Source organism: Nycticebus coucang, chromosome 3, assembly GCF_027406575.1.
Source record: "Nycticebus coucang isolate mNycCou1 chromosome 3, mNycCou1.pri, whole genome shotgun sequence".
NCBI classification, from domain to species: Eukaryota; Metazoa; Chordata; class Mammalia; order Primates; family Lorisidae; genus Nycticebus; species Nycticebus coucang.
Window position 1 is genome coordinate 42,481,513 of NC_069782.1, and position 25,750 is coordinate 42,507,262.

The window sequence follows — 25,750 nt, forward strand, 5'->3', positions numbered from 1 at the left end:
TCACAACTTCCAGTCTGATTTCAGATAAAGCTCCTTATATTTCACAATAACTTAAAAGCTACAACCCTTCTGGTGCCAACCAATTTTTATGAGCAAACTTTACTTTTTTTCCAAGATAAATTGCCATATTTATGTATTTCTTAACTGTTTAACATGGTGCTATCATTTTTTTCATTAGGTTCCTTTTGTTTTTATTTAATGTCTTACTGATGAAGTTTTTGAGTGTTACATCCCTAGCTGGATTTTCCCTATAATCTCTGTGTTTTCATTGAGTGATTTTGCATAACACATATTTTGCTTTTTAGTAGAACTAACTCTGGATAGATGGTTTGATAAACTAAATCTTTGCCATTGTTTAAATGGAAGACTTCTACTTAACATACACTGCATTTAATTTGAGACACTGTGAAATACTCTCAGCATACAGATTTTAGAATGGGAAGACATTTGGGGATAAATTAAACCTCATGACATCCTCAGATAACACTGTATAGATTATTTTCCCCTCTGTTCCTATCTAAGCCAACAATCACTTTGGTGTCAACATGTAGGCATGTTAGTGAAACTAGGGAAGGGTTAACTTGAGACACTGTCGACTGGAAAAATTAGATGGAGGGATAATTGATTAGTGCTTTGGGGTGGAAAGGATGGCACTGGGTCAGGATAAATGAATGGGATGTGATTTCTGACAGGATGTAAGCCGTGGAGAGTGAAACAGAGGACCAGCTCGGATCAGACTTCAGTGACGTTAGACAGGATGGGCTGGGGACCTGTGGCCTTTTGACTAAATCCAAATTTTACAGAATAATCCTTTATTAAAAGGGGTACAACAGAGAAAGGCGAGGCTTTTCTTGCCTCCTTTGGTGCTTAAGAAAAGAACAGTCTTGAACTCAGTAAGCCTCAGATTCTCCTCCCCTTCGTGGTGTTAAATATGTCCTTAATGTTGTACAGCCGTTGCCATTGTTGAGTTCCAGAACTTTTTCATCACCTCAAAAGTAAACCCTGTCCTTTTAAAGCATTCACTCCATATTCTCCCTCCCCTAGGCCTGTGGTAACCTCTAAATCTACTCTCTGTCTCTGGGTTTGCCTGCTCTCAGTAGTTGGCATAAGTGGGGTAAATCTACTCTCTGTCTCTGGGTTTGCCTGCTCTCAGTAGTTGGCGTAAGTGGGGTAAATCTACTCTCTGTCTCTGGGTTTGCCTGCTCTCAGTAGTTGGCGTAAGTGGGGTAAATCTACTCTCTGTCTCTGGGTTTGCCTGCTCTCAGTAGTTGGCGTAAGTGGGGTAAATCTACTCTCTGTCTCTGGGTTTGCCTGCTCTCAGTAGTTGGCGTAAGTGGGGTAAATCTACTCTCTGTCTCTGGGTTTGCCTGCTCTTAGTAGTTGGCGTAAGTGGGGTCCCTTCATCCGTGACCTTTGTGATCGCTGCTTTTGCTCAGCAGATTGTTTTCAAGATTTACCTGTCTTCCGGCGTGTGTCAGTACATTTTTTTGTGGCTGAGTAATAATCCCTTCATTGTGTGTCTATGTGGTATTCTGCATTTGTTTAGAAAAGGATGGTTTTTTTAAAACTTTGGTACTATATCTCAAAGAATAAGATAAAAATAGAATAAGAAAAAAAATCAGCAATTGAGCTGTTTGGTTCTCTCTTGATTCTAAGCTCTTTCATAGGAAATTGAGTGTAACCTGTTTAAGTTTGGAAAGTGAATTAATTTATTTTAAAACAATTTTAATTCAAGACTTAAGGTATTGCAACACAAATGTGTTAACTTTTTTCTAAATGAAACTTTATGATCACTGTTTTAAAACCAGTAGTTCTTATTTGTGCATGTGTTTGGAGAACCACCAAGTAAACAGAAACTTCTGTGGTTTGTTGTTTAAGGGTCAAACTGGAAAAATCAGACAAATTCTTTAAAATGAAAATTTCAGACTAAAGGGGACCAAATGTATTTCCCACTAGTAGTTGCAGAGAGACAGTCTTGTTGGGCAATATGTGACCCTTTCTAAGGAAATCTGTTCCTTTTCAAGATCTATTATTTCTTATCAGCATAGGTTTTGTATTTGACCAAATGCTGTCATGTATCCAATAGCTGTGGCTCTTTTGGTTAATGGATTTTGGAAGAAGACATGAAAATCACAAAATAATAATTTTAAATAAATTGGGATACTGGTATATTTGGTGGACTGTTAAGATATGTGAACTTTCCTATGTTGTAAATATTCTTAGCTAAGATGTATTTATTAACCATGTAAAGGAACTCTTCAAAGCACTTTCCATGCAGTTAATTCAGTTAATTCTGATAGTCCTACGAAGGGTGTGCTTTTATTATCCTGATTTCTCAAATGAGGAAAATGAGGCACAGTGATATTTAATGACTTGCATGAAATTAAAGAGATATCAATCAGCTTATTTCATTAGCATATGTTGCTAATGGTAGTATTAATTTGTTCAGCATGGGGAAGAAATGGGTGCAATGTGGACATTTAACTTAGCTTATGTAGACTCTAAGTAACTGGAAGTTACCAGTAACTGAATATTTTTATGTTTAACACAGGTTTTTTTTTTTTTTAAATAACTTAAATGACTCTGAGTTTCAAGAGTCTCCCTAGCTCTCTTTTCGTTTTTCTAGCTATGGTACAGTAGCAGAAAATAACTTCTGTCCTTATTTATGATCTTGAGGTCTAAGAAGATGTATCCTAATAATTATGGAAGAGGAACTATGTAATATTTGGTATAATTTTAAGTGCATTTTATGTATAAGTTTTTTGGAAATTAGCTACTAAACTGAGTATGCTATTTCCTATTCTCTTGAAAAGAGCTTTATTGGGATACAATTCAAATGCCATGAAATTCACCTTCCTTTGTAAAGTGTACAGTTCAGCAGTTGTTAGTACATTCACAGTGTTAAATGGCCGTCACCACTATCTAGTTTCAGAATTTGTTTTCCTCCCCTGAAAGGAAACCTTGTACGTATTAAGCAGTCAGTCTTCATTCTTCCCTTCTCCTGAGTATTTAGCAACCAGTAATCTGTTTCCTGTCTTTGTAGACTTGTCTATACTAGATATTTCATTTAAATGGAATTGTACAGTATATGTGGCCTTTTTTTTTTTTTTTTTGGAGACAGAATCTCACTGTTGCCCAGGGTAGAATGCCAGGGTGTCAGCTAGCTCACAGCAACCTCAAACGCCTGGGCTCTAGCAGTCCTCTTGCCTCAGCCTCTTGAGTAACTGGGATTACAGGTGCCTGCCACAATACTCGGTTAATTTTTTATTTTTATTTTTGATAGAGTTGGGGGTCTCACTCTTGGTTAGGCTGGTCTTGAACTCCTGAGCTCAAGTAATCCTCCTGGCTCGGCCTCCCAGAGTGCTAGGATTATAGGCCTGAGCCTCTGACTGAGCCCAGCTGGTGCGTGGCCTTTTGTGTCTGCCTTCTTTCACTTGGCATGTTTTCAAGATTTATCCAGGTTCTAGCATCCATGGTTATATCCCATTATGTTTAACTATTTGGATTAACAAGGTGGACATGTTAGATTATTTATACTTCTGGTTAATAAGAATTATATATAATAATAATATATTATTAATATGCATTGAACATAATATATGTAAATAATAATATATAATATGCAGTGAACATTCATGTGCAAGTTTTTTGTGATCTCATTCTCATTATGCAGAAATTTTTCATATTATTTAGTTGAAGATTTTTTTCTAAGAAAACAAAATGGACATTACATGTCAGCTATTTATTGAATAATTCTGAGGTACAGGGTACTATGCTTGCCTGTTTAGGAGACTCATGTTGAGATACTAATGAGGAAAGTATAATTTTAATTGTTCTTACTAAATATAATGAGCTAGATTTAGAGGAATTTTTTTTTCTGGATTTGTTTTGTCTAGCTTTCAGGTGGTGATATTTGAACAGCCAGCTGTATTTGATCTCTATTTACTATAATTTACTATATTGAATACATGAAAAATGAACATATATCATATATAGTATTCCTTAATTGGAACAGTCAAATTTTTATCAGCAAGATAGGTTATAAGCTAATATATGGATATAAAAAGTCACAATGCAACCATTAAATGATGCTATAGAAGAATATTAATTACAGAGGGAAGTTATTGCCTGTTTGCCTTAAAAATGGGGAGCAGGGAGAGAGTATATTACCGAATGTATAATATTCTTCTTAACCTGAGATCTACTGACGTGATGAACTGATAAAATTCTATGTAAAAATATAATGTCTATTTTTCTAGGAATAGGTTTGGATTTTTGATCAGATTTTAAAAGGAATCTGCGATCCAAAGAGGTTAAAGACTCTATAAATATATTATAAAATGTCAATGGTTGTATCTCTGGGTTGGTGGAATTACTGGTGATAACTCAGGAATATTTTCTGTTTTCTACAATGAATGCCACAATTTTAATGAAATCTGAGTTGATTTTGATTTTTAGTTGTTGATGCAGGTGCTTACGTGTGTGTTTGTATTTAAAGGATGAAGAGAGAGAAACCCCAGATAGAACAGGAAACTGTTTTAGGGAGTGGAGAGAACAGGGTCGTGAGTGACACTGAAAGTGTGGAAGTCCATCCTGGACCTTGCTTGTTTAGGAATTTCACAGTATATCCAGTACTTCTAAGTGTTTGATATCCATTCCAAAAGTACGATTTTGCCCAGGAGTGTTACATTTCTTATAATTGCTAAGCTTGGAAATGTCCGTTGTAGTGGAAAATTCTTCTGGCTATAATCTCTTAATGCTGCCAATCTCATTCTTATGATAGTTTTAGAATAACAGTGTAATTTTCCCCAACACGTTATCCCCTGGTCTTTCCACCGAAGACATGAAAATTCCCAGAGGTGGAAAAACTTTCAGTAAAAAGTGGTATTTATTATTGACGCTGCTGTTTATTCTTTTCCCTTTTGTGAACAGTACAGTTAGTATCTTTGTAGTTAAGGGCAGAAGAAGCAGGATTCTTTTTGGATCATATTAGAGATGTCTGTTAACAACTAAGTAGGATGTTAAATGTTATTTGGAGTTAATGAAACAATCTGAATATTTTGCACAGTGCAAATCTATTCTTCCAAAATAAGTTAAAAATATTTGTTTTTAAACAGCTAAATTTGGCAATGAGATCAAGCAGCATAGTTCTTCACAATTGTGACACTATTCCTTGTAAACATAATACTGGGAATAAAGCACTGGTTTTGTTTTTCACTAGTAATTATTTCTTGCTTTTAATTTGCCTAATGATACCATTTATATATTGACAAGCATAATATTAAGAATTTTTCAAATTGTTAATAGGTTAAACTTCTTTGAAAGTTTAAACTTGTTCATCAAGCAAATACAAGACTTTTAGGGTGTTTGGTTTGTTTGCAGCTGTCAGCATCATAGTTTCCACCTGAATAATCTTGTGGTTAATAAAGTTTGACCTTTTTCTTTTCCTAAACTGAACAGTGGCTGTTGAAAATGCTTTTAATACTCCTTTATCATATGGCCTGGCTCTGTGATTCCCTTGTTCCCCTCACTTTCTTCCTGACTCTTCTGCTGGCATTTCCTGGTCGTCTTTGTGGTTCTTCCTTTCCAGTAGCAGTTCTTTGTGTACCGGTGTGACTCCGATTTTTTTGCAGACTTTATTCTCTTTTTGTTCTGTGTGTTTGTGCTAGCAATTTGCTTCCCTCCAATGACTTCAGTTACTGTCTGTGCATATGCTGATGACTGCAGATCATTAGCTCCATTCCTGTATAACCAATAATTATTAAATATGTACTTTTAGGTATTTCAGACACATGCTAAACTCAAGACCAGGCATCTTCAAACTTTTTAAACAGGGGCCAGTTCACGGTCCCTCAGAGCGTTGGAGGGCCAGACTATCATTAAACAAAAAAAAAAAACCAACTATGAACAGATTCCTATGTACACTGCACATATCTTATTTTGAAGTAAAAAAACACAACGGGAACAAATACAGTCATACCGCTGCATGTGGCCCGTGGGCCACAGTTTGAGGACCCCTGCTCAAGACACTCAAAAATAAACTTGTGAAACCAAATGGATTTTAGTAGTTGGCATCCACATCTACTTTTGCTCAAGCCAGAAACCTAGCTATTGTTTAGACATACTCCCTCTCCCCAATACCTCACCCCATATCCAGTCATTCACCATTCTTATTACCTCCTGAGCGTCTCATTGCCAGCACATTGGTCTCTCTGCCTCCAGTGTGACTCATCTTTAGTGCAGTTTATAAAAATGGTCCTGTTACTGTCCCTGCTTTAATGGCTTCTCATTACCTTTTTTTTTTTGGAGACAGAGTCTCACTCTGTTGCCCAGGCTGGAGTGCCATGGTATCAGCCTAGCTCACAACAACCTTACACCCCTGGGTTCAAGTGATCCTCTTGCCTCAGATTCATGAATAACTGAGACTGTAGGTCCACCATGACTCCTGGCTGATTTTTCTATTTTTAGTGGAGACAGGATCTTGCTCTTGCTCAGGCTGGTCTGGAACTCCTGAGCTAAAGTGATCCTCCTTCTCAGCCTCTCAGAGTATTAGGATTACATTACACGTGTGAGCCACCATGCCAGTCAAATTACCTTTAAATTAACTCTAAACCAGAGGTCTCTAAAGTGCAGTAATACGCGAGATAATCTGCTAGGTGCAGGAGGAAAAAAATGTTAGAAGTTCTATTTATATTTACTTTTTTATCTGAAAAACATTAGGGTGTTTATATTTAAAACTAGTACTGTGTCATAGTTATTTAGTCATTCCTTCTCTGCTCCCTGTGTTAGGTGATCATTTGGTACTGAAGGTTGCCCAAGGGAAGCATGCTGTGTTCACTTTCTACATGTTGCACAGTACTATAATTTGAATTTTTGTTTAAATGGGCTTATGAATTAGTATCTGTTTGATACCCATAAAGTGGGTAAGTCTGTATGTAAGTACAAGGATGATCACATGGTTCTCAGATGGCAGGATACACAAAATCAAGCCTATTGTCATAAATTAAAATAAATTTTATGCTGATTTTGAGGTTTTAAGTGAAACTTAAAGTTCTAGTTTTTATTTGAGGCATCTTTGTTCTGCGGTGGTAGCCATTAAATATCAAATGTGGCTTGGCACCTGTAGCTCAAGTGGTTAAGGGGCCAGCCACATACACCAGAGCTGGTGGGTTCAAATCCAGCTTGGGCCTGCCAAACAACAGTGACAACTACAACCATAAAATAGCTGGGTATTGTGGCGGGTGCCTGTAGTCCCAGCTACGTGGGAGGCTGAGGAAAGAGAATTGCTTAAGCCCAGGAGCTGGAGGTTGCTGTGAGCTGTGATGCCATGGCACTCTACCCAGGCTCTGTCTCAAAAAAAAAAAAAAATCAAATGTGCAAACTGATGCTGGAACTACATCTTTGAATCTTTGTTACACGGTGTTAAATCAGAAATAATGAAGCATATTCACTTGTACTTCATTTAAAATGTTATTTTTGTAGAAACATGTTTCTATACCATAAATAAAACATACATGTTAGTCTTTTTCATCCTTTTATATTTTTGTGATGCAGATGATTATTCTTATATTGTCATATTCTAAGTCCTATTAAAATAGTAGACAAACGAGTATACAATGACTAAATATATATATACATCATTAGTATACATTGTTTATATATATACACACATTAGTATACATTATATATATACACACACACATAATTAGTATACATTGTTTATATATACACATCATTAGTATACGTTGTTTATATACACACACATTAGTATACATTGTTTATATATATATACACATCATTAGTATACATTGTTTATGTATATATACATCATTAATATACATTGTTTGTATATACATTAGTATACATTGTTTATACACATCATTAGTATACATTGTTTATATATGCACACACATCATTAGTATACATTGTTTATATATACATACATCATTAGTATACATTGTTTATGCACACACACATCATTAGTATACATTGTTTATATAATATACATCATTAGTATACACATCATTAGTATTTTATATATATATGTACACACACATACATACATACATCATTAGTATACATTTGTTTCATAAAACAGCTTTCAGGTGTTTGGTTTGCTTTTCCAGCCTCAGCTCCTATCACTTCTGTGTTCACATTTCATGCTTTAGCCATATTACATTCTTCTGTTTCTCCAATGAGCCGTGTACTTTTCTCGTCTGCTTTGTCATAAACACTTAGGTTAGCGAGCTGCAGTGGCTCGTGCCTGTAATCTTAGCACTCTGGGAGGCTGAGGTGGGCAGATAGCCTGAGCAAAGCCAGACCCCGTCTCGACTAAAAATAGGAAAAAAACAAAACAACAACAACAAAATTAGCCAGCGATGTAGTGGTCGCCTGTCATCCCAATTGCTCGGGAGGCAAGAGGATTGCTTGCGCTCAAGAGTTGGAGGTTGCCGTGCGCTATGACTCCATGTGCTCTACAGGGCAACTGAGTGAGATTCTGTCTGGAAAAAAAAAAGGGGAGAAAGAAAATCAGTTGGTTATAGAAATGTAGTTTTATTTCTGGGCTCTCTGTTCTGTTCCACTGATGTATGTGTCTGCTTTTGTGTCAGAACTGTGCTGTTTTGGTCATTATAGCCTTCTAATACAATTTGAAGTCCTGTAAATGTGATACTTCCAGATTTGTTCTTTTTGCTTTGGTTTTTTGGGCTTTTAAAAAATTTCATATGAGACATTTTGATGGGAATTGCATGAAATTTATGTATTACTTGGGATAGTAGGACTATTCTAACAGTATTGATTCTTTCAGTCCATAGATGTGGGATGTTTTTCTTTTTATGTCATCTGTAATTTCTTTCTTTTCTTTTTCTTTCTTCCTTTCTTTTTTTTTTGAGATCGAGTCTCACTGTCACTGTTGGTAAAGTGCTGTGGCATCACAGCTCACAGCAACCTCAAACTCTTGGACTTAAGCGATTCTCTTGCCTCAGCTTCCTAAGTAGCTGGGACTACAGGTGCCCGCCACAATGCCCGACTATTTTTTGGTTGCAGTTGCCATTATTTAGCAGGAAAGGCTGGGTTCGAACCCACCAGCCCTGGTGTATGTGGCTGGTGCCCTCGCTGCTGAGCTATAGGCACCGAGCTTCTGATTTCTTTCATCAGTATTTTGTAGTTCTTCCTGTATGACCACAAAAGCAAATACAGCATTAAAAGGGGGGGTTAATTAAACAATCAACAGAGATAGACAACCACAGAATTGGAGAAAATGCTAGCAAACTATACATCCGATGAAAGAATCTGTGAAAACTCAAGTCAGCATAGAAAACACCATTAACAAGTGGGCAGAAGATATGAACAGATTTTTTTCCAAAAGAAGATAAGCAGATGACAAAAAAACTGCTTATCATCTACTGGTCATCAGGGAAATGCAGATTAAAATCATGGCGAGATACCATCTTACCACTGTTAAAATGGCCATTATTAAAATGTCCTAAAAAACCCACCCACTGGACATTAGGCAGATGCAGTGAAAAGGGCACATTTATATACTGTTGCTAGGGATGTGATTTGTGCAACTTCTGTGCAAAGCAGTATGCAGATTTTCCTTAAAAAACTAAAAGTAATTTGTAGTGTCACTTGTATGAAAGTGGATCATGGATGATGAATAAATGCACACTTCTCTGACTATAAAAAAAGAACAACTAAATGTAAAATGATATTCAGTCCGGCAATCCCAACTACTAGATATCTACTCAAAAAAAAAGAAGTCATTATGTCAGAAGGACACACGCGCTGGTATGTTTATCACAGCACAATTTACAGTTGCAGAGATACAGAACCCACCTAGTGCCCAGCGACTAATGAGTGGATAAAGAAAATGTGCGTGAATATGTGTGAATATGCATTTAGGCTATCCGGAAAGCCATCCAGCCATATAATATGAAATACAGAGATAGATGTGGCTGGATACTTTCCAAACTGTATATGTGTGTGTGGTGTATGTACACCCCCCCCCCCACCACCACCACCATAAAAAGGAATGACATGATGTCTTTTGCAGCTTGGTTAGAACTGGATACCACCATCTGAAGTGAAGTATCTCATGAATGAAAAAACAAATATCTCATGTTCTTACTTACAAGGGAGAGCTAAACAATGGGTATATATGATCATGAAATGGTATAATGGACATTGGAAATTAAGAAAAGAGGAAGGTGGGATGAGGGCAAAAGACAAGAAATTGCTTATCAGGTACAGTGTATGCTATTCTGGTGATGGGCCCTGACTTCATTTCTGCACAATTTATCCATGTAATAATAATAAAATTTGTATCCCCTAAATCTATTGAAATAATAATAAAAACAACTACATGCAAATGATAAAACAAAGTATGTTTGCTTAAAAATATTGGCTGAATTTGTAACAAGGTGGTTCACATAGGACTTTCCAGCAGCATCACACTTTGATATGTTTAAGAACAGAATAGTAATACAGAAGATAAACTCTCAGACAAATAAGGTTAACAAAGGAGTTTTTGTTACAATTTGATGAACACACAGATTTTGCTAACATGGCAATGGTGTGAGGTAAGAATTTATTTTTCAGCTTTATTGCTCACAGTACAGCTTACTCTGAAATATGTAACCTTTAAATTGTTACAATATCAACAAATGTGGTTTGGAGTTTTGCTTTGCTTTGTTGCAGTATATTCTATAATAATTATATAGAGAGTGACAAGAAAAACATGCTGGAGCATGTGCCAAAGTACAAATCAGTGTCTTCTTTCATTGAGAGTCTTGCTGTGTCAGCTGAACTAAACAATATACTTGCCATATCAGCTGAATTAGCAGTGGTTCACTAAAAGTGTACATTTTAAAACCAGTTCATTAAATTTGAATTTCTACAAAAATTAAATGATGTAGTTTGTGAGTTGATTGGATCAGCTGAGCTGGTCAACTGTTATCATATGCTAACTTGTATACATTGGTTTTTAAAGATAAATTTTCAGTCAAGTGTATTAGACTTTGGGATAACTCTTATTATAAAAGTTTTTGCAAGATAAATCAGTTTGGTCCCCAACTTTTAAAATATTTGAGTTAGACTTATTTGTCTGATAGTTACATTCTTCTTCTTTTTTTTTTTCTTAATGAACTTCCATGCAAGGAAGGAATGTCAGATGCTTTTCAGTGGCAGATAAGATCAAAGGACAAAAATGAAAGAAATGTGGGTGAAAAGTTACCATTAGCTTATTGTGATGGGTTTTGTAATATAGTAATAATTATCAGTAAAGTAGGTGTTGATCTTGTATTGCATGTTTGAAAAAGTTATAATCAAATATCTTAGATATTTGATAAGACACTTTGAATTTCATTTTCTATCAAGAGAAAACCCATGGGTAGGAAATTCGTAGATAGGAATCTATTTTTTAATCAAGTTATTTTAGATTTAACTGTAATTTTGCTTGATAAATTTTTGGAACTAGCTACCAGTGAGGGATTGAAAATAAATTTTGAAAAGCAAGTTTTCTGCATTTTAGATAAAAGCTTAAAAAAAATCTGAGCTTGCTGAAACTGCATTAAAATCTTGCCTCCTATATCTGTTGAAACAAGTTTTTGTGTTGTGAGTGCTCTTAAAACAACACATAGAAATAGTTTAAATGTACATTATCTGTCATGAGTAGCATTGTTGACAGTGCAGCCGAGATTAGATAAATTAATAAGGGTGTTAGTTGGCTTTGCAAGGTAGCCCCCTGTGAGCTCTGCTCCTGATGTTTAGGTTTGCATAACTTCTCATATGGCCCTGGGGCTGATCTGCATGACCAGCAGAACAAGGCAGAGGTGGGCCACAGCAGGAGACGCCACAGAGCCAGGAGCTGAGGTCTTTTTTTCTTCTGTCTCATGAATGGGATTAAAAGATTCTCCAATCCCATGGAGGCTTCAAATGACTATATCCCTAACCAACTTCTTGATTAAACGTTTATGACAAACCCTTAATCATAACCACCCACCCACCTAAGCCACTTCTGAATTTCTGACCAGCAGAAACTTTGAGATAAATAAACATGTTGTGTTAAGGCGCTAAGTTTTGGGGTAATTTTTTATTCAGAAATAAATAATACAGCCAGCAAGAAGCAAATTTGTTACATTAAAAACTTTAAATATTAACCTATGTTGTTAGTTTAGAATGTATGAATTAGATTGCTGTTTCATGCATAAGTTTTGGTCAAACTAGAATTATGAAATGGCAGAAGTTACTTATATATACTTTCAATGAAAGATTTGTAACTTTATTTAATTTTTTTTCTTCTTTTCTATTCTAATTATATTTCTAATTTTATAGGTCTGAAACTAATAAAACACTTTGACTTGTGGTTTTTGTCATCTTTTTTCCTTTAACTTTTTTTAGCAGTTCATTTTAATTTTATTTTAAAAAATATTGATTGGAATTTTTAAAAGAGGAAAAGGAAGGTGGCTTTTCCCTACAGGTAGTCTACGAGGTCTGTGCTGTCATAGTGTCCTTCACGGACCTTCCTGTGACCATCATCTTCCTTCCTTGTCATTGGTTATGTTCCTTGTTAAACTAAAGGCGTTGTGAAGGGTGGAGTCCTTGACCGTGTTTGCCATTATATCTTTGGTGTCCAAACCAATGTCTAATACTTAGGAACTACTCAGTAGATATTGGTTGAAAGAATTAATGTTCCTTTTTTACATTTTTTTCATGGTCTTGGAATGATGATTAACTTCTATAGTTGTAAACAAGTTGCGCCTGTAGCCTTATGTCCTTGGGAATGTTAACTGCTTAGGCTGAGCAGAAAATATTCTTGGCATTTTTATTGCTAAGTACTAGGGATTTTATAAAATATGTGTTTTTATTTCCACAGCACAACCACTGCCTCTGAAGAAGATATCTCAAGTAGATACCCCCGAACAGAGAGGAGTGGGTTCGCTAGATATAACAGGGATGCAAATGTCTCAGGTACTTTGGCCTCAAGTAGTACATTGGAAAAGAAAATTGAAGATCTTGAAAAGGTATGAATTCTTAATTATTTAAGATTGATAAAATCAATATATAATTAGGATTCTTTTCCAGTTTCATAGCAGCTGAGTGAGAGAGGAGATAAATTGAAATTTGTAGGGGAAAATGCCAAAAAATGGAAAAGAATGAGGGTCACTATGGGGAAATAATGTTGGTGTTAATCAGTATTTCCATATATAGTCAAATGGCTTTTACGCATTGTCTTATGAAGTATATAGTTTTTGTGTACATTGTGGCTAAGCATTTTTTATTCCCTTAATACTTTCTGATTTAGTTTTGTTGATATTAAAATGTTAGTGATAAAGCCAATTCTTGTATTTCTTAATATTTAATGTATACTTCAGTTCCACCACGTTATCTTTTAATATATCAAACATAGTCTTTGTCTTTGAAGTGGTTAGACGACTAAGTTGACAACATAGACTATGTATTTATTACATTGTTTGAACAGGTTGTCATTTGTAACTTTCCAAATTACAGGAGTAAGTCTTAAGTTAGGTCCTTCTTTAGTGTTTCAATCAGTTTTGTGTAGGAATAAGCCTGCTGAAAGGTGTCTTTCAGAATAACTCAAGTGAATGAATACTGGGCTGTATTTATTAAGCACTCAGGTTTGTTCCATACATGTTCCACCTCTAAACTTTATAAGCTGAGTTTCTTTCTGATTGTTGAAATCTGTTTTTTTTTTTTCTGAACTAAAATTATTTGCTGTGGTATAAGGCGTTAACTTATATATGTGCTGTAAAGAGCTTTAATTTTAAACATTTGTTTCTACTTTATGACACTGACTATTTTGAAGTAACATCAAACCTTTAACATTTGTTTCTACTTGGAATCATTATTTTCATAGGTTTAAATTAAAAATTCAGAAAATACATAGTCTAATAGTTTTCAAGGGAGTTCTTCAGAGAGGTTTCTAGAGCTGCACAGGAGTGTGGATTGAGTTGCATTAGTTGGTGGCAGCTGACTGCTGTGGATGGCTGGCTGCTTCCTCCGAGGGTTAGTAGAAAACAAGGCAAGTTCTGGGCAAGACCTGTTCAATTGTGCATTTTGCTCCCAAAGTGGTTGTCTCAGGCCAAGACCCTGGACTCTAAATAAAATTTCTTTGAAAGAGGTGTTGAAATGTTTAAAGAAAAATAGTTTAAAAATCAGTTATCTATTCCATTCCTTCATTTTATTCATTATTAGTTAACTGGCAGAGCAAAAAGTCAAACTGAGAACCATTAATTTTATGTTTAGAGCCATTCTAAATGGCTGGGCCATTCCTTTCGTTAAATTTTGTATTTTTAACAAAAAATTTAAATTACTTCAAACAAGATATTATCTGTATAAAAATAAGGTAGTTCATAATTATCTTTATCTTTTTTTTGAAAGTAATTTTTCAGCTTTATTAAAGTATAATTGACAATAAAAATTATAAATATTTAAGATGCACTACTGAATTTTTTTTTTAATTAAATCATAGCTGTGTACATTAATGCAATCATGGGGTACAATGTGCTGGTTTTATATACAATCTGAAATATTTTCATCAAACTGGTTAACATAACCTTCACAGCACCCTCTTAGTTACTGTGTTAAGACATTTATATTCTACATTTAGTAAATTTCACACGTACCCTTGTAAGATGCACCATAGGTGTGGTCCCACCAATCACCCTCCCGCCAGCCATCCTCCCCTCTCCCCTCCCCTCCCTTTTCTCTTTCCCCATATTCTTGGGCTATAATTGGGTTATAGCTTTCATCTGAAAGCTATAAATTGGTTTCATAGTAGGGCTGAGTACATTGGATACTTCTTCTTCCATTCATGAGATACTTTACTAAGAAGAATATGTTCCGGCTCCATCCACGTAAACATGAAAGAGGTAAAGTCTCCATCTTTCTTTAAGGCTGCATAATATTCCACGGTGTACATATACCACAATTTATTAATCCATTCATGGATCGATGGGAACTTGGGCTTCTTCCATGACTTAGCAATTATGAATTGGGCTGCAATAAACATCTGGTACAAATATCTTTGTTGTAATCTTTGGTGATTTTGTTTTTGAATTCATTGAATTCTTGAGACAACTTTTGAATTGCTCCTTGAATTTCTAATTCCAACTTTATCTCCATTCTATTAATCTTATTTGCTATCCAATATCTGAATTCGATTTCTGACATCTCAGCCATTTGTTTATGAATGGGATCTTCAGTTGTGTCTGCCATATCGTTCCTTGGGGTGGGGGTTGATCCGCTCTGGTTATTCGTGTAACCAGAGTTTTCCCGCAGATTCCGTCCCTTGATTATTTTATACCATTTGGCTGTATGAGCTGATGAGGTGAACTTGGGTTGGAGGCTCCAGGGGTAGTGATTAACCAGCCCTTTGCCCAAAAACTGGGACTGGTGTCTGTATCTTTTCCCCTGGAGCTTTGCCAAGGACCTGTACAGTGCTATGGCCTGAGAAAATGGGGAACTGCTTAGTGTGGTGGGGCTAAGTGGCTCTGTCTTGTTTTCAGCTGGTCTCTGTCCTACCCTAGTGAATCAGTTACTCTGGGTTGAAATCTCAGCTGTGGAGAAATACCAGCAATTAAGTCATCCCGCCCCTCACAGGCAACAACTGGAAAAGGAAAATCAGACCTTCCCACAACCACACACCAGGGTACCACTTTGGATAGTGCTTGGTTGATTGGCCCAGTTCAAGAGGTCCAAATCAATTGTCCCAGTCAGCACTGGTCTCAGGTGGGAGAATTCAGAAGGTCTCCGGCAACTAGATAGTAAGAGTCTGCTAGCTCCAGTGCTCTGTGAGGTCAGAAGGACCCACCCAGCAAATGAATTAGTCTGGGCCATGATTATCCTAATAGTAGCGATAAGCTAAAGAAGATAAGTCATGGAGTTTATTACTGTTGATTAGAGATTTGTGACAACATGAGGTGGCAGCTCTTACATTCCCCTTATTCTGTGGTAGATTCTTTAACAAATTCATTGGAAATCTTCATATACCTAAGATACTTCACCAAACTTGGTAGATGTATGCCATTGAAGAAGATTATAAACAACCGGTTGGTTCACAATTAATGCTTTGTAATTATGTCTACTAGGAAGTAGTAAGAGAAAGGCAAGAAAACCTGCGACTTATGAGACTGATGCAGGATAAAGAGGAAATGATTGGAAAACTCAAAGAAGAAATTGACTTGTTAAATAGAGTAAGTATTTCACCTAATTTCTGTTTCAAATTTTCCTCTTTTGACTTTTGGATGAAAATATGTAAATATGAAGAAACTATTTCACTGCATTATTCATTTTCTTCTTTTGTTAAGGAGATAGTAATCTGTAGTAGTAAGAACCATCATTTCATTCCATAAATTGATTTCCCCTGGGAAATTATCAGTGTTGCTCCGTTAATTTTATTCTTTTGGGGATAGACTGCTGAATAGATTTGCTCTATGTTTTGTTTGAGTTTGAAGATGAGAGAAAGTTGTGTTACTACTATATGTGAAAGGGTGAGAGTGTACTGGCACAGGGCTGCCTCAGTAGAGCTAAAATTGGTCCCTGTCACTATGAGAAGTTTCAGATGTCTTTGTGTGTATTTTCACCACTTTTTTTCTCTGGTTATACTTAGTACATCCCTAGCTTTAGATTTAAAAGTTGTCTACACCAGTATTTGACTTCAGGTATTTGATTGTTATGCCACAGTGTAGTCCATTCTTTGTAGACTCTCTTTCTTCTTGATTTGAACCTCTATGGGTGCTAGAAAATGACTTGAGAAATGGGGCAAATATTTTTGATGTCTGTGACGTATTTGCAACTGTCTTAGGCACTGTGGGCATTAAAAACAATAATAAATCCCTTGTCCTTACGGTTTATGATCTACTAATGATACAAGAATATATTTTATTTCTAAATTCCAAGTAAATCTTAGGTAGATCTCAGTTGTCCTAATTTTAGGAATCCCATATTTTTATTGTTGTTTCAACAGATGTTTCTCAACATCATTCATTTAGTTTGTAAATGAATGCAGATTCTGATTTAGTAAATTTTAAAATTGTTTACCTAATTGTCCAAAGATCTAAATTTATCAGAATGCTATCATACTATAGCAATCATTTAGATTGGTTGTATCAAATTTTAATATTTTAAACTACAAGGATAAATCTATAAATGTCTGCTTTTCTAACAGTTGATAAATAGTTGGCCTATAACTAAAACTTTTTATGAGTTGTTTTTAACCAGATGGTTATATATTTTGGGCTAGGAGTATTCAGGGAACATAGAACTGGATGATACACTTTTAAAGCAAGAGGGAATAAATTCCTATTTCAGTGGCTTTCAGTTATTTTTTAGCTCTAAAACCTTTCCCTCAAAATGTCGTAAAGAAGTCCAACACACTAATGGAACTGATCAACCCTGTATGCCCCAGATCCCCTTTCTGTGAACCTCAGTTCCAATCCCTAGTCTCATCCCCAAATGTGGGCATTTATGCACAAAGCTGTAGGGATACACCCAGAACTTGTTTGTGTGTCCAGCATATGTGTTTTCTTCAGCCCTCTATTTTAGGGTGGGGGGGGTGGAGTGGTTTTAAGTAAAAAAATCTATTTATAATGATTTAAAATGGAAAGATTTATAATTTAAGAATTCTGGCTTTTGCTTCTTTCTGAAAATCAGAAAGTTCTGGCAAGAGTCAGCCTACATATTTGTGATGAGAATGAAGACAAGAATCGTTTTAGGTGGCACAATTCTATCTAAAGTTATTTTCAGGCTCAGCGCCTATAGCTCACTGGCTAGGGCTCTAGCCACATATACCAGAGCTGGCGGGTTCAAACCCAGCCTGGGCCTGACAAATTATGACAACTAAACAACAACAACAACAAAAAAGTCTGGCCTTGTGGCCGGCGCCTGTAGTCTCAGCTACTTGGAAGGCTGAGGCAAGAGAATCGCTTAAGCCAAAGAGTTTGAGGTTGCTGTGAATTCTGACACCACTGCACTCTACCAAGGGCGACACAGACTCTGTCTCAAAAAAAAGATATTTTCGGGCGGCCCCATATACCGAGGGTGGCGGGTTCAAACCCGGCCCCTGCCAAACAGCAACCAAAAAATAGCTGGGCGTTGTGGCGGGCGCCTATAGTCCCAGCTACTCGGGAGGCTGAGGCAAGAGAATCGCTTCAGCCCAGGAGTTGGAGGTTGCTGTGAGCTGTGTGAGGCCATGGCACTCTACCGAGGGCCATAAAGTGAGACTCTGTCTCTACAAAAAAAATAAATAAATAAATAAAAAATAAAAATAAAAAGATATTTTCAGAACTTATCCTCATTTCAGAATTAATTAGTAATATGAATTATCTTTAAATATGTATTTTTAAAAGTGTTTTAATTTCTTTTGTAAAGTCTTTAAGTATTTTAAAAGTATTCTTCTTCTTTTTCCCTGAAGGATCTAGATGATATAGAAGATGAGAACGAGCAATTAAAGCAGGAAAATAAAACTCTTTTGAAAGTTGTTGGGCAGCTGACAAGGTAGAAGATTCAAGGCACAATGCGGAATGAATATTTTAAAACTACTGATTGAATGTCACGGTCAAAGCTAGGAGGTATTCCTATGCTGCAATACATTAAAATAACTATGTATATTTATTTCTAGAAAACAGATGGATGTTTATTTTCAAAATATGTCTTTTTCATTATTAGTTTCAAAAAAGTATCAACCCTTTTTATTTTACAAATAAGTAACATCTTTCAGCTATTAAAATAATAGGAATACCTTTTTGGTTTTGTGTGGTATTCAAATAACACATGATTTAAAGTCACAACCCTTCGAGTGTATTAGCACATTTTCTCCCTGAAGGAGATCCATAGTCTTTGTTTACATGAATTCAAATGCTTTTGGGGAGTTGCCTGTAAATGCCTTCTTACCGATGTGTGCAGCCTTTTATATGTTGATGATTTACTCATAAAGGTTTTTGTCTGCTGTCATTTGTTCTTTCCACTTATTCTAAGCAATTTAGAGTAATAATCGCACTATTTTGTATAACAGTAATTGTTTAAAAGAAAAGCTATTTTAAAAGTTACTTACTATAATGTTCTTGTTGGCTAAACATAAATTGAAAATACTTGAATTATGCAATAGTAAATGAAAATTTACTATTTTGTGTTTGAATATTAAAAAATTTTTTAAATCACTTTTACTTCTGAGAAACATACAATTGTAATTTTAATGTAAAATTTCTTATGTAGGTATTATGTTTTTCTCTCTCTCTTTGTTTTTTCTTTTCCATTCCAAGGCTTATTAGCAAACATGGGCTATTTAAAAGTTGTTTATTCTTTCGGCCTGGAAATGTATACAATTTTAGTACATAAGAAAAAAAAAATCCCTATTTTGATTATATTATCACATGCATTTAAATCAAAACTAAAGTACTTATCCAAAGTTAAAACATGTACACATATATTAACAAAACAGTATGTAAGCAGAAATAATACTAAAATATTTTGCCTAATTACTAAGTTGGAGAATAATGCTATGACAGTTTTTCACTTGAGAGAATATTCCCCTATCTCAAATTTAAGGGATTCTCTCCCTAACACTGAAAAATTTCAAACATTTATAAAGAATTCATACAAATTTTTTCTTGTATTAAATATTATTACTATTTAGGGTTGTTTGGTATTACATTTTTATGTTAAGTTAGGACTCCCCCCACCCTAAAAACACATATTAGGAATGATGAAATGCTTGCCTAATAGCAGAATCTCGAACAGCAACACTAATATCCTTTTATCCAGTTAAGGTATGAAAGTGGCTTGAACATAGTAAAATCCATTTGTGGTGGGCTGCTGACTTTTTCCTTCCCTTGACAAGCCCTTATATAATTCACTATTAGAAAAATAGAGAAGGTAAGACATTTGGGGAGAAAACACAGACTAACTGACAAATATCAGATACTGAATTGTAAAAACCTCTGGCCTTACGTAGGTTAGCTTTACCCTTCTCCCCAGCTCAGAAGATTCAAGCTTGGCTGATCATCAAACTGACTTGAGGAAGTTAAAAAGAATTCCTTTGCTTTAGCTCCTAGATAGGTTTAGAGTGAGACCCTAGATTCGAGAATTTTTAAAGCTAATCATCTCATGGTTCTGATCAGAGCTAGTTTTAGAAACACCTGCTATAGCATCTTTATTCTCAGAAGTATCTTCCAATGAAAACACAGAATTGATGTAATTTTACCTATCAGCTTTTTTGTTCCTTTAGTTTATTTAATAATTTTTCTGGTCTCTGGAGCAGTTTTCATGTGTGCATAAGCGTGTGTATACACATGTATGTATATATCCACTGTTCACAAAAGTTCAATGTTAGATTTCCAAATTTGATGCAGTTGCAGAATTATTGCAGATGGGCTTCCCTCTTGGGGGCTTTCACTCTGCATGGGAAGTACAGTGGTGTGCTGGTCCCAGTACCGCCTTGGTGGTGAGGTTCTCATCCCCCTTTGTTCATCCCTAGGCACATAGCAAAAATATGCTTATTGCCTACGTCTCCATCCTCACTTTGGATGTTGTGAAAATGCTATCAATATGCAACCTTAGGATATGTTAGTATGTTGTTTTTTAATTCAAAGAATTAATTTGAATTTTCTACTTAAATCTATGGATAAAAGAACATTTCACTTTAAAATTATATTGGGTATTAATGCTTTTAAAGACTGAGAGGTTTAAATTTTTTTACAGTTTATTGGGAGTATTTCTACCAATGATTTGCTTTTTTAACATAATGATACCAAATGCAAATATAGGAGCCTTACAGTTTATGGAAAGCATTTCACATACAGTCCTTCCCCATCTCCTTAAAGTATGTATTTATTTCACAAACAAATTTTTACACCAACTGTTGAAAAATAAAGTAGAACCTGTTACACTTCCTGTTAAAATTTGTAAAAAGTGTTGCGATTTTAAAAAGGTAGCTGAAGGTACATGTGTATTATTCTTGAAAACTCGGCTGTTGTCAATAAGGTACAATTATTTGTGAAATTATTAGTCTTTTTTGAAATATCATTTCTTCTATCTCCTGGGAATTTATGGCATAATAAAGCACATCCAAAGTTGTAATGTGTTTATGAGATCATTTTCAAAACAGTAAGTTTATTATCTTTAAAATGAAAGATGACTTGACTCCTTGATTTCTGAAATGCATTAACTTGAAAGTTACTTTAGTAATCTTTATTTCATCTTTCTGGAATTGTTGGTAATTTTATCACATGACAGTTGCCATTGAAGGGAAAGGTTTCCGGGTATGTATTTCTAAGTAGTCTAAGGGATTAACTAAATAGAGTAGATTAGCATTGGCACACTAGTTTAAGTAGTTCCAAACATAGAAAATTAAATATCAGGGGCAGATACGTGAAGCCATGCAGTCTTTTTTTCCTTAATAATTTTAAATTGTGGTAGAAGCAATGTATTTCTAAGGTGAAAAACCTACCTCATTTATATGTGATTTATGTTTTCTGGATTAATCTGGATTTTTATAATTAGAAATTAAAATATAAAGAATTTGAGCCTGCCTAATACTTTGCTGAAAACAATACAAGTCAATGTAATAGAAGTATCCATGTGTTTAGCAGTGTAAGACAAAACAGCAGAGACCTTGGATTTGATAATTGATCTAATGTCCTGGACAATATTTGTCTTTGTTTGTTTCTTGTCTTTCTTGTCTTTTCTGTCTGTCTTTTTGGTTTTGGAGGTGGGTTTGGGGTAGTTTTATAATTTTGAGTTGTTGACTAGAAAGTTCCATGCATTGTTGGCACTTATTTATTAATAAGTTGATGATTTTGTTAATAACCTGTTATAGGTTATTACAGGCATACATTTTGATTCTAAAAATATAGGGAACCAGACACACCAGCTTTTCACTGGAGAGAATATATTAAGTAAGAAAGAACTAGCATTCCGGAATCAGAACTTTAAAATAACATGTTAAAGTGAATGCTAAATATTTTCATATTTTATCTAAACATATTCTGACAGGTAAACATGAAGCTTGACTTTTTCATGGAACTATGTTAAATGACATCCCACTGATGAAGATTGTAACTTGTATTACTTATCTGAGGACGCTTTCGTTTGTTGTGCCATTAAACTGAAAGCATAGTACTAATATACAACAAACAGTTTCAGGGGTCCTCAAACTTTTTAAACGGGGCCAGTTCACTGTCCTTCAGACTGTTGGAGGGCCAGACTATAGTTTAAAAAAAAACAACAAAAAAACTATGAACAAATTCCTATGTACACTGCACATATCTTATTTTGAAGTAAAAAAAAAAAAAAAAAAAAGGAACAAATACAATCACACCACCTCATGTGGCCTGTGGGCTGCAGACTGAGGACCCCTTATATGTCTACAAAGGCACCCCTCCCCATGCTGTTTTCCTTATGTATAGAGGTTGGTTATTTCATTCTCAGTTTAAAAACTAGAACCATTACCCAAGAAAACTTCAGCCCAAATTTTTTTAATTTTACTTAGCTAAAATTTCATAGCATGTTAATGTCATGTATTTATCACCCACCAAATAATTATGTGTATATAAGAGGAATGTACGTGAGAATTGCATTAAATTTTGTTTAGGGCGGCGCCTGTGGCTCAGTGAATAGGGCACTGGCCCCATATGCCGAGGGTGGTGGATTCAAACCCGGCCCCAGCCAAACTGCAACAAAAAAATAGCCGGGCGTTGTGGCGGGCACCTGTAGTCCCAGCTGCTCGGGAGGCTGAGGCAAGAGAATCGCGTAAGCCCCCAAGAGTTAGAGGTTGCTGTGAGCCGTGTGACGCCATGGCACTCTACCCGAGGGCGGTACAGTGAGACTCTGTCTCTACAAAAAAAAAAAAAATATATATATATATATATGTTTATTTTAGCAAGTATTTATTAGTCAACTGGATATACTATTATAGGTTTTACAGAAATTTTGAATTAATAGACATCGACCAACTTTCCATCTAGCAGTGTACAGTCTATATAGTGTATGTCAGTAGCACAGAGTACACAGCATTATCCTGTCTAATCTGAAAAGTGCACACAAAAGTACTTTTTTGTATTAATTATCTAGCCATTGTCTTTTAGATCTAGTTAATAGGTACTATTCGATTTACTATTTTTTTTTCTTTTTTCTTTTTCTTTCTTTCTTTCTTTTTTTTTTTGAGACAGAGTTCTCAACCTGTCACCTTGAGTTAGAGTGCTGTGGCATTATAGCTAACAGCAACCTCCAACTCTTGGGCTCAAGCAATCCTCTTGCCTAAGTTTTTCTATTTTTAGTAGAGATGGGGTCTTGCTTTTGCTCAGGCTGGCCTGGAACTTAGGAGCTCAAGCATTGCACCTGCCTCAGCCTCCCACAGTGTTAGGATTACAGGTGTGAGCCACCACACCCAGCCAAGCTACAGTATTTACTGAAAAATGGAGTGAATATTGGGAAGTATCTTACCACTTTTTAAAAGATAATTATGCATTAGGAAAAGAACACTTTCAGAAAATTTATACAGATAGCAGTAATGAAGTGAAAAGAGTTCAATTCAATGAAGTAAATTGAATTCCAGAATTCAATTCCAGTATATGCCACATATACCAAATTATTGATGATATTTCGGTGTGATTTCAAGTTAGTATTTCTGTATACACTATTGATTACTGGTTTGCTATTAGGTATTTAATACTGTTCTAATCTACAGTTCACATATTGGCAGTCGCTCTGGAAATAATAGACTGTAGCAATGATAGTGTGGTAGACACTGAGTAAGCGCCTGTGTTGTGTTTTCCCCTCTGGATGTTAAATAGGTATATATTACTTTTTCTGTGGCTTTGTTTCTTGAAAGATTTGACTGCTAGTCAAGGTTTTCATTCTTGTGTTATTCTTCTACATTTAAGTAGTAGGTGGTTGCTGCTACCAGCAAAAACCATATGAAAGTGAAAACTTTTGTTAAGAAATCAGTTAATTCAGGTAATCTAAATATTTATGGGAAAACATTTGCATAATTTATTGAACAAATTAGTACCATGTGGACAGCTTTAACCATTTTCATTGTATTTGTTTTTATTGTGGAATAGACAATATAGATTCACTTTTAGTATGCTTTGCATGTAAAAAATAATACTCAATAAAAATTTTTTTTATTTATTTTTCAACATTGGTTAATTTTTTCCTTCCTATACTGTCAGTAAAAATCCTGACCATGAGTTTTACTTTTGTTCTAATTAGCTTAGGTACTTCTTACCGAAACAGTTTGCAATACTGTTGAAATCATTATTTGATATGTTATTTTACAAGTAATACTGTTTTGTAAGAAACAAAAATGTTGTGGTAAGATCTGAATATAGTAATGGTGGGACTTCTTTGAATAAATTAACATAAGTACATGTATGTTCAATCTGATTGAAAATTTTAATTGTCTTTGTCTTTTAAAACCAAGTTAACAATTTCTTAATTCAAAATCGGAACAATTATAAGCTAAGTTTGATGACATTAAGAGAATTTCAGGTCCTTCATAGTTTGAAAAATGCTAAGTAGTGGTCTGGGAATGTAAACATCTTTGTTTTTTCAGCAAGTGATTTATATAACTTTTTGTCTAATATACCTTTTTTCATACACCTGCGCAAGCTTATCAGTCTTCTTTACACCTAGAACTCTAAAATTAATCTTTTTAAATGTCTCAAGTCCTTATATAAGAGCATATTCTACCAGAAAGCCAACTGAACAATTTTGCAAGATCTTAGAAAATCTTTTTTTTTTTTTTTTTTTTTTGTAGAGACAGAGTCTCACTTTATGGCCCTCGATAGAGTGCCGTGGCATCACACAGCTCACAGCAACCCCCAACTCCTGGGCTTAGGCAATTCTCCTGCCTCAGACTCCCGAGTAGCTGGGACTACAGGCGTCCACCACAACACCTGGCTATTTTTTTGTTGCAGTTTGGCCGGGGCCGGGTTTGAACTCGCCATCCTCGGTATATGGGGCCTGCGCCTTGCTCACTGAGCCACAGGCGCCGCCCCTTAGAAAATCTTAATTGAAACTGGAACTTTTTGTCTTAGACTTCATCGAATGTCTATTTTTTTCCTTCTAGACTCACTGTGTCTGTGCATGCCTGTGTGCACACAATTCTATAAGCAGCTGTAAATTATTGCATGTGTTTTTTATTCATTCTTCCAGTTTCTCTTCATCTATAAGAGGTTACATTTCATTCCTAGGTGACTCTTGGAAAGAGTTAAATAATGTTGGACCTTCATGGTAAAAGGATAGGATGGGTTATAAAATTCTCTACAGGGCGGCGCCTGTGGCTCAAGTCGTTAAGGCGCCGGCCCCATATACCGAGGGTGGCGGGTTCAAACCCGGCCCCAGCTGAACTGCAACCAAAAAATAGCTGGGCGTTGTGGCATGCGCCTGTAGTCCCAGCTACTCGGAAGACTGAGGGAAGAGAATCGCTTAAGCCCAGGAGTTGGAGGTTGCTGTGAGCTGTGTGATGCCATGGCACTCTACCGAGGGCCATAAAGTGAGACTCTGTCTCTACAAAAAAAAAAATAATAATAAAAAAAATAAAAAATAAAATTCTCTACAATCCATTTATTTATTTTGCTGTCCAACTAGATAAAATTAAAAAGGAAGCTACAAAGCAAAACTTCCCTCTTAATGTGGGATCAAATGCATTATTTTGCCTTTTTAGAAATCTTTTATGAGGGGTGTGAGTCAAAATGCTATTCGATAAAAGAAAAAGCTCATTTTGTGT

The 25,750-nt window shown here is 35.5% G+C and overlaps 1 protein-coding gene across 1 annotated transcript in view; it reads left to right on the plus strand.

Moving 5' to 3' along the window:
* Positions 1-18,968, plus strand: part of PAWR (pro-apoptotic WT1 regulator) — a 121,798-nt gene extending 102,830 nt beyond the window's left edge. Inside the window, exons 5-7 of the mRNA XM_053585187.1 lie at positions 12,875-13,022; positions 16,110-16,214; positions 18,434-18,968. Coding sequence (XP_053441162.1) covers positions 12,875-13,022; positions 16,110-16,214; positions 18,434-18,520 — 340 coding nt within the window. The 3' untranslated portion in view covers positions 18,521-18,968. The remainder of the gene's footprint in view (positions 1-12,874; positions 13,023-16,109; positions 16,215-18,433) is intronic.
* Positions 18,969-25,750: the final 6,782 nt, after the last annotated feature.